Raw genomic sequence first — 10,134 nt, 5'->3', positions numbered from 1 at the left:
TTAGCTGCACTCGTTGATCAATCTACTCTTAGAAAGGCTATCATTAGGGAAAATAAATGAAATGAAGCACAAATATACAAATTCATTCAAACCAGATACACTTTATTTTATGTAATATTGAGCTTTAGTTCAACTTTTTGCCATTTTGGCAGAAAATACATCAAAATAAGCAATAACATAGACGTAGCTCTTTTGGCTCTATAGTTTCAGACACATACAATAAACATAGATCCTCAGATAAGCAAAGTAAAGACAGTCAACAAGCACTTGATTTAAAAAAATAAAGTACAACTTTGCTGCATAGGACTTCCTTTCAGGCAATGTTCATATGTCCCCCATATCGTAACGAAAACAACAAATCACCTTACTGGACCTTTACTGATATTTATTCATAAACCGATGGTTGAATAATAAACATCTTGCATAAACTAACTGCGTTCAAAAGTCGACATTTCGCGCATCAAAAACAAAACGCTTATAAACCTGAGGGAGGAAATGGCAGAAAGGCACAAAGTCTAAAACACTGCATTTTATATTATACATGTTTACAAACACATACATTACATAAACATAGAAAGGCTTTACAGGTCCAGCGATGATCTACAACTGCATAGGATTTATGTGTTGGACAGGGCGATTGTGATTACTAGCAACATTTGTCAAAAGAAAAGCCCAAGTTGGCGAAAAACCAACAAGTTTCTTAAGTGGATTGTCAACGGCGATTGTATCAAGAGTTCAAGATACGGCACTGTGTATTAAGGTCTCAAAAACTACCTTTTACAACAAAATTCATCCCTTATCGTCAACAACGTATATCATGGTCCAAATAATTAAACACACTCATTACAACGACAATACGGAATGTATAAATACCCTCAGCCTATTGGCTGAGGACGAGGGTCTATAGACCACAGGCGACACGGTGTCGGAACAGGCCGCCGCCGTAACGGATAGTGCAAGGCGTGCAAAGGCATTTAAAGGCAGAGGCACGAAAGGATAACCGAGAAAGCACGGAGGGACCACAAGCAGCGAGAGGCGAGAGAGAAAAAGAAAATAATCCAAAACAGTGTTGCTGAGCTAAACCGTAGCTCCGTCACGCCAGCGTGCTTGCGTGGGGGAGGTAAGTCGGTGGCAGCAATTTCCAGTGCATTATGGGTCTTTGGTCATTAAGGCAAGGACAGACAATGCCGTTTTTTTGAGAGCCAGAATTATAGTGGCTGAGGGACACCCTGTGCGCACAAAAGACATTTGCGTTGGGAGGATGCAGGCAATCTACAACGCTGTGAGAGCTTTGGTGTCCGTCAACGCAGAGCGCTTGTTTTTTCCCCCCCCATACGGGAGACAGAAAGTGCAGATCGAGCCAAGTACGCTGCAGAGGACCTCCCTCGCTAATGGGCTACATTTAGGATCCTAATGAGACTTTAAATGGTTCTTTTAATTAGCAAAAGTTGCTAATTAAGTACGGTCAGTGAACTCTTTTCCACTGCAAAGTGAATAAGTCATGGTGTTCGAATTGTGTTGGAGATTGGGTATAAGTGGAAAAGTATGACTTATTCTGATAAATTATGGTTAAACACCTTGTCCCCTGGATTAAACAGACCTGCATTTGAAGTATATAAGAAAATGATATAATTGGCTATGTTCCCACCTTGGTATGAGAGTAAATCCTGAACACATTAATTACTTTGGAGAGAGTATACTGACAGCAATGGCCCACTCCACTTCTAGTTACCAAACAGGGGAAGGCACCAAAAAGGTCCTAGCTTGATGTTCCTACACATGGGACCGATTGGCAGATTGGACACCATCCTCTTCCTTCTCTGTGATTGGTCCCGAGTTCGCTGTTGGGAAGGGGGAGGGAAGGTTTCATTGGTCGGAGCTGGTGAGGGGCGACAGCTGCAGGGTCATTACGTGACTGGCGGTCTGTCCCAAGAAGGGCTTCCTCTCCTCCGGGCCACGGGGGGAGCTCTCCGTGGGCGGTCCCTCTGCCGCCGCCTGCTGCTCACAGAGGTTCCCCAGCAGCTGGGCCGTCTGGAAGACGGAGGAGTGGCCCGCGGGCTGCAGCGACTGCACCCTCTGGAGGTTCTGCAGGGTGCGCAGCATCTCGGCCGACACGATGGGCAGGTGCTGCTGCTGGATGAGGCTGTTGGGGGGCGGCCGGAGCACCGTGCCCCGCTGGGCCCCCTCGGGTCGGTCGGCGGCGGCGGGGGCGACGACGGTGCCGGTGGTTGTGGTCGCGGCGATGGCGGCGGTGGCAGCGGACCGGGCCCGCTGGCCGGTCGCCATGGCGGGAGACGGAGAGATCTTCCCCGCCTCGGAGCGGGAGTCTGCGTCGTCCGGCGAATGGTCGCTGCTGGAGGAGACGGCGTCCTCGGGGTCGTCGCTGAGGCCCTCGTCGTCGTCGCCGCCGACCTCCTCGTGGTCGTCGTCGTCGTCGCCGCCGCTGTGGTCCTCGGGCTCGTTCTCCGCCTCGCTCTTGGCCACGTCGCCGTCGGTGATGTAGACCATGTTCTTGGGCAGCGAGGTGAACTGGTAGACCAGCCGCTGGCCTTCCACCTTGTTCAGGATGCCCCTCTGGTAGTAGTACCTACGCAAGGCCCGAAACACACAACGGTCAGTCCAATCTGCACCGCCGGGACTGTTACTGGGTCAGCATCAGGTAGGGTAAGGTGGTGGGTTGGAAACGACTGTGCTGAAGGTCTGTAACCGGCAGGGTTTGATAATGCGCTGATAAGCATCACGGTACAAGGTCTGTAACAGGTCGAGTATAACAATGGGTTAAAGACCACCGTGTTCAAATGACAACAATAAGTAGAGCATGATAATGGGTCTAAATTCCCTTTGTTTAGGGACTATAATAATCATAGGTAGCGAGCGTCTGTGATGACTGTCACCAGGGCAGCTGGTACCTGAGGGCCCGGCCCATGGTCTCATAGTTCATGTCGGGCTTGTTCTTGTGTTTCCCCCACAGACGGGCCACGGCCTTGGAGTTGACCAGCTTGAAGATGCCGGCGCGGGGGTCGGTCCATTTGATGTAGCGAGGGCAGACCTGGCGGTCCTGAAGGAGCTCCATGAGGAACTGCCACAGGTACAGCGTGTTGCCCCCTGAAGACCACCACCACACAGACAGAGAGAGACAGAGGATGAACAAAATGGTAGGGAACAGCTGGGGTATCAAATGTCACCACACACATGTATCGGAATGGGGCATTCATTCAAACCTTCAGCTCTGTGCAACACCTGCAAGCTGCAGTCCTCATTGGACCGTAGGTAGGAAATATCAGCTATAACCCCACCCACCCACCCACCCACCCCCACACCCACCCACCCCCACACCCCCACACCCACCCCCCCCCCCCCCCCCCCCCACACACCCACCCACCCACCCACCCACACACACACACACACACACACACACACACACAGTTGTTGCTAGGTTACCTTTGTTGTATTTGCCCTTCTTCACCATGATGTCTGGCGTTGGGGATTCAGCCCTCCGTCGAGGTTTCCTCACTTGCAATGGAGAGGAAAACCATTTAAAAAGGTGGTCGATGTGTCAAGGGTGCAGCAAAGCATTGCAAGGTTGAAGCCTGTTCTAAATAATGTTACAGTATTTTCCCGATCCAAAACAGCCGTGTCCTAGACAAGGTGGGCAGGAAAAGAGTCCCGCTAAAACGGTTTGCTAAGCTGTAAAACAGTTGATTTATTTTGTTTTGATACAATTTTTTTTTGTTTCACAGTACAAATATGGAGTAAAATTCACACGGTGTGCTGTGGGCTAATGGGGGGCAGCAAAGGCATTACATCAGTAGCGTTCAAAAAAATATTTGTTCTTGTCAAAAGACTGACCCTTTTTTTTGGTTTGTTGCTGGGTTTCGGCATCCCCGATATAAGTGAACCAAGGGGACTGTTCACAGGCTCCTTTAAGCCCGTCCACTGACAGGGTTGTCTGGGCAACAGGACTAGTGGCTTCCCCAGGGGTTGGCAGAAACATCTGGGCTGTGCCTTTGGAGGGTGAGGAACAAACAGGTTCAATATGTGTGAGTGAGTGATTGAGTGAGTGAGTGAGTGTGCAGTGGACTCTAAGTTAAATGTGGTGGCAAGATGGAGATTGCGATGGAGACAGTGGTAGGGATGAGGTGTTGTGACGATGTGCATTGTGGGGAGGATGGGGGATGGGGGGTCTCTTGTATGCGTACAGAAGTGATGTCTTTCCAGGGAGAACGTGTCGGGGGAATCCAGGTTGAGAAATGTATCCCCGGAAACGAGCGTTCCCATGGTGTCCATGGCTTCTGCGCTCTCACATGGTTCCACTGAACAGGAGATTTGAAAAAAGAAAATTAAAGTTAGAACAACTAGGGTTTTTCAACCAGGAATACCACATCAACAGTGGACGGTTGACATTAAATAGTAAGGGAATAATTGAGTGTCAAGGCCAGGACTCCTTAATATTCATCATTGAGTCTGCAACAATAATTAAATAAAAAAATACTAATTTGGATGTAAAAGAAAATACGCACAACAGCATTTTGTATTTTGTTTACCCTTAAGTAAAAGCATTGAACAAGTGAACAAGTGAAAAAGTAAACAACCGATCAGACGCAAGATTTGCAAAAAAAGACGTTATCATTAAGTCGTAAACTTATGTCCTCACCGAAAAATGGGGGTAGGTCTTCTTATATAAAATATTACAACCGTTTGCAACAGTGCCATTAAGCTAGGCAATCAGGCAAACTTCAACTGAAAAAACACAGTTGACTCAAACAGTCATCACAACAATGACGAAACTCACTTTTAATCCCATGCATGGACGAATAACAATCCATAGCGTACGCGCCGTGAATACATTTCCCGACTTCTACATTATAACGCAATTCCAGTGTTGTTCTCCCGGAGCAGTCAGAAGCTCGTTATGATTTGTTTCACTTCCTGCATTTTGTAGAGGCTGGACAATGTGGCAGCCCAAACGGCGCATGCGTAAAACCATGTGCCCGCGTCTACTATTTACTAACAAGTTAGTAAAACTAAATAAAATCACTTTACATGAGCATTCGTTAACCAACTTAAGATATATTCTTAACGATGAATGATTTGAACGGAATTTCGATATGAAAGCATCCAAACGTTTCGTAAGCATTTAAAATAACTTTGCCAAAGTAACCAAACGATGATCGGCGCTCACCTTTCAACAGGTGCTCATGTTCTTGAGCGTAGCTCTGCACACACGTCAGCCCAGAGTACGAGAACATGTGTGCGTCCTCGGGGATGTGCTCGACGACTACTGCAGGGGACGCTGGATAGCCTTCCAGCTACAACACAAGTGTGTGTGACACATCAATGAAAATCTCTCTCTCTCTCTCTCTCTCTCATTTAAATACGCACATATGTATGCGTATGTTTATATACACACATACACCATTATTCATGGTTAGCCTCCTCGCTTCTGCATGCAATGGACCACTGCATGCATGTATACAACATAAACACACACACACACACACACACACACACACACACACACACACACACACACACACACACACACACACACACACACACACACACACACACACACACACACACACACACACACACACACAGCACAGGCATGTAAACACACACACAAACGGTCAACATTTTTAGTGTTGCTGTAAACAGTGGCCGGGGCCTCCGAGGGGAAAGTCCTCCACGTCTCCTCCACCACCCTCGGTGTTCCTTACATGGGAGATGACGCTGACGTGGTCGCTGGCGAAGTCAAAGATGAGCCCCGTCTGTTCCATCATGGCTGGGTCTCCGGGCAGCACCCACAGGTGAACAGGTGACCTCTAGGACAGGTGCATGTCGGGTCACGGTTCTACCACCGCTGCCGAGCTGGCCTCAAACGACCAGAGGGTTCTCAGTCTTCAGATCCAGACACCCGCCAGGGTCGACCGGGGTCCAGAACCTCCAGGAGCTACTGTAACGTCGAGAGCCGAGGGCAGTGAGGGTCTCTTGTGTGGAGTTCGGCTTCACTGTGCACCAGATATGAAGACATCAAGCAGGGTGAGAGGCAGCCGACACAGGAAACACACACTCATGTGCTTCCCTCTCTCTCTCTCTCTCTCTCTCTCTCTCTCTCTCTCTCTCTATGTCCCTCAGAGTCTCTCTCTCACTCTCTCTCCCTTTAGACTCTCTCGGCCTCTCTCTCTCTCTCTTTCTCTCACCCTCTCTCTTTCGCTCTCTGAGAGGAAGTGAAGGCAGCTCACTGCAACGGTTCTGCGGTCCACAGTTGTTAGAACCTGACGAAGGGGAACAGAGAGGGAGTGGGTGGGGGGATCGGGGGGAGGAGGAGGTGAGAGGAAGTGTTGTCACAGCGATGAGATCAAAACAGAGGTGTGTGTGCGTGTGCGTGTGTGTGTGTGTGTGGGGGGCAGGGCGTTTAATCTTGAAACCCCCCCTGAAGCAGAGCTGTCAATTCTACTGGTTTGCTAACACAAATACGGATGTGGTGGTTTTATGGTATCTCTTGCGCTCTCTCTCTCTCTCTCTCTCAACCTCTCGCTCTTTCCCCCCTCTCTGCTCTTATCGCACTTATAAAAAGTGGGGGCCTAAACTAGAGACAGGAAGGAAGCTTCAAAATTGCAACGCGTGTGTGTGTGTTTGTGTGTGTGTGTGTGTGTGTGTGTGTGTGTGTGTGTGTGTGTGTGTGTGTGTGTGTGTGTGTGTGTGTGTGTGTGTGTGTGTGTGTGTGTGTGTGTGTGTGTGTGTGTGTGTGTGTGTGTGTGTGTGTGTGGGTGCGTGCGTGTACTGTGCATGCATGTTTGTACGGGAGGACAGCAGCTGGCTGCTTACTTAACCTATCAACTCAAGTTCTCTTCCAGTAAGACAGTGTGAGTGGGCCCAATGTGCCTTCACAGCGTAATCCACATGACAATACGGCTGCCAGTGGGGGAAGTAAACACAATTTAAACGTTCCTACCAGTAAAATGTTCCCCAGCAGTGTTTCAATCTCACACTCATCCACTTCTCCCCATTGTCCTCTCCGGTCTCTGGTCCAATTAGAGGCCTGTCCCTCTCAATGGTGTTCAGTCTCCATCAGCCTGTCCAATCATATAATAGTAAAGGGCCACTGTGTTTGCTAGGACTGAAAAACATATATTTTCGTATTGCCAAAGGGTACATAATAGTAGTAAAACTGTTGGCATTTTACCCACCTGGTTCTGTCTCCTCTGTCGCTCTCTTTTTGTCTGTCTCCCTGCCGCTGCTACTCTCTCCTATGCTTCTCTCTTCTCTCTGTATCTCCATCAGTCTCTGTGTCTCCATCTCTTCCCTGTGTTAGCCTCTCCATGTCTCTCTCTCTCTCTGTATCTCTATGTTTCTATGCGTCTCTCTCGTTCCCCCTCTCCTTCATCTCTCTACAGGACCATCACTCGTGTCTCTCTGTATGCCTCTGTGTGGTACGGGTATCAGGTTACACATGTTGTTGGTACTAGTAGGAAGACATGTTGTTGCCACACCTGCCACTTTCAGGGCCGCCCTCATGAAGGCGTTCTCTGTATTGACCTTTTGTTTCTCTTACTTTGAGCATGCGCAGAACCCAATGGACTGAGAATCTCCTAGAACTATAATATAAGTATTTTGCCATGATATACACACACAATGAACAGCTTTGTGCATATGTTGTGGCTGCCTCTATATAAATAGGGGCGGCCAGGGCCCCTGCATGAGCCCGCTCTCGCTCTGCGGCTGCGGTGCGCCCGTGTGTGTCTGTTATCACACAGGAAGCACGGCCAAGTTAGAGGACACAGCTTCCTGAGTCCCACCCCTCCCCCACTGACTCCACTATGGTGATGCCAAGCTCTGCCCGAAAACCTCTCTGCCCCTCGTGCTCCACTTCCTCTGATCTCTTGTCACCATGACGACAGCATATCACACGCATGGGCGTGGGTCGTCTATGAGCGGGAATAAAGTTTTTAATTTGGCTCCAATAGTTACCACAAAAATATGGAACAAATGCGTTTAGTATTGGGGGCATGATTGTTCTTGATGCAAAACCTTAGGACTTTTATTTAGTTTTTCAGCGTTAAGCCCGTAATTTTAATCCAAAATGACGCCCACAGGGACAGTGGGGACATTTAGGGGTTCAAACCTAGAACCTTTCAGCTGGCACTCCCACACCCTCACCGCTTGACTCCTCCATACCCTGGTCCTATTGGCATGGCCTCAGCTTCACAGCCACCTGTGTTTCCACTGATGTCCCCACAGCTAACAGCACTAGCCTCGGTGCTAACCACCATCTGGACAGGGGTGCACAGCTGGATGAGGCCCAGTGGTTCTCTAGTCTGTGTGTTGGGTCCTGCTGCTGGCTGCTCTGGTCACACAGGTCTGTCTCTGCCTGGCCTCCCTCCCCGGAGCGCAGCCTGTGAAGTAGCTGCCAGCCCCCCCGGGACCCCGATAAGCCCCATAGCATTCATTCTCCTGTTTGTGTGTGTGCCTTTATGTTTGCGCATGTGTGTGTGTATATGAGTGTGTGTGTGTGCCTTTGTGTGTGTGTGTGTGTGTGTGTGTGTGTGTGTGTGTGTGTGTGTGTGTGTGTGTGTGTGTGTGTGTGTGTGTGTGTGTGTGTGTGCGCGTGCATTCAAGCATGTGGGTGTATGAACTAGGCCACTCCTGATAACAGGATGGCAGGCGAGGGTGAGCCACTGATAAGCTCCTCTTGTTGCCTCGGGTAACCAGGCCTGGCCAAACGAACACAGTAGAACATGGAGAGAGGAGGCCATAATGTTTATGTTCTCTGACAAACATCTTCATGTCTGTGTGTGTGTGTGTGTGTGTGTGTGTGTGTGTGTGTGTGTGTGTGTGTGTGTGTGTGTGTGTGTGTGTGTGTGTGTGTGTGTTCCTCCTTCCACCATAAGTTGTTTAGCCGTGCATTGGATGAGGTCACTTCCTGTAGCCGGTAAAATATGTTCAGCGCCAAATATCAACCACACAGCCTCAACTCCCACACACACACTAACTTTCACTTTCATTTCCTACTGAAGTCCAACTTAAAAACGTGGGAAACGTACTTCCCTAACTCTCTTTGAATTTGTGTGTACATTCCACCCGTTTCCAGTTTGATTCCGTTGTATGTCGGAAAAGCAACGTGAGCAGCTTACCTTATGTTTATGTCATGTGTTCGGATCCCCAAAGCAGCGGCGGGTCGTTCAACTGTGACTAAACGTGTTCTTCCTGTTGCCAAACGTCTTTATTTAAGGGTCCAGATCAATGGCACTTTAAACTTCTGGCAAAACGAACAAATAGTAATAATTCGTGAAAAGAAAATGCAATCTAGACTTAAAAGTTACTGTACAAAGCCAGTTTTTTTCCTCCCTCCCATAAGCTAAACAGTGCACTGCCCTTGCTTCCCACCACTTTTACGGTAACCCCTCCCCCGGTGAGATTTCATTGGTTACCTGTTTTGCGAGGGCAGGTAGCTTAGCGACCATTGTCACCGTGGAGCAAATGTAAACAGTGGTATATTTGCAATGCAAAGCAGCAGTGAGCCAGCCGAGCAACTGATCACAGTCTGGGCTTTGTGTGTGTAGAGTCCACAATAGCGCTCCTTTAGTACCACCTGTACATTCATGACCTCGGTTTCGGATATCAATATACTTTAATTTCATGATTATAATGTACCGTTTTGGTCGCTTCGAGACGGTTTGGTATTACCACACACATGGGCGCAGATCCCAGAAGGGAACGGGTCCCCTCGTACTTCTGAAAAACATCAAGTTGTTTACCCCCAACATAAATTATTTCTGAATTAATTGGAAATATATATTTAACAGATGCCGCATCCACTTTTGCGATAATTCCCACAAAATAACCACAGCACTTTTGATTGGTTTTGATTATGTCCCACGTATTTATCCTGCTCAGTAGTCTGAACGTGTTGCGTATACCATCAGCACCTTATAACACTATGCCTGGCTACTTTCAGATAATGAATGGTGCTGCATTTGTGGACGTGTGGCTCTCCCCCCCCCAACCCCCATGTTCATGTTGACGATTAAACTAAAAAGCAGGTTTGACAGCGCCGCATCCGCAGAAGGAAAGGCCGTAGTCGTTCATTCCCTTACGGTTTGGTGCTCCCTAGTGGCCGAGCACTGAGCA

At 48.6% G+C, this 10,134-nt stretch overlaps 1 protein-coding gene across 7 annotated transcripts; it reads right to left on the bottom strand.

The window, feature by feature from the left end:
- Positions 1–81: 81 nt before the first annotated feature.
- Positions 82–9,387, bottom strand: LOC132463017 (ETS-related transcription factor Elf-1-like). 7 transcript variants are annotated; one of them, XM_060058879.1, is made up of 10 exons: positions 7,194–7,792; positions 6,959–7,079; positions 6,204–6,278; positions 5,721–5,956; positions 5,183–5,309; positions 4,200–4,313; positions 3,850–4,005; positions 3,442–3,513; positions 2,910–3,105; positions 82–2,587 (listed from the first exon to the last, which is right to left on the bottom strand). In XM_060058879.1, exons 4-10 carry the CDS (start codon positions 5,781–5,783, stop codon positions 1,867–1,869), a joined length of 1,449 nt encoding a protein of 482 aa, XP_059914862.1. In that variant the 5' UTR covers positions 5,784–5,956; positions 6,204–6,278; positions 6,959–7,079; positions 7,194–7,792; the 3' UTR covers positions 82–1,866. The 7 variants fall into 7 exon arrangements, with proteins under 7 accessions (XP_059914862.1, XP_059914865.1, XP_059914864.1 ...); XM_060058882.1 differs by lacking the exons at positions 6,959–7,079; positions 7,194–7,792 and adding an exon at positions 9,138–9,387; XM_060058881.1 differs by lacking the exon at positions 6,204–6,278.
- Between the last annotated feature and the right edge of the window lie 747 nt (positions 9,388–10,134).

This window comes from Gadus macrocephalus, chromosome 8 (assembly GCF_031168955.1).
Source record: "Gadus macrocephalus chromosome 8, ASM3116895v1".
NCBI classification, from domain to species: domain Eukaryota; kingdom Metazoa; phylum Chordata; class Actinopteri; order Gadiformes; family Gadidae; genus Gadus; species Gadus macrocephalus.
The sequence above is the reverse complement of the archived record's forward strand: the minus strand, read 5'-3'. Positions and strand labels throughout refer to the sequence as shown.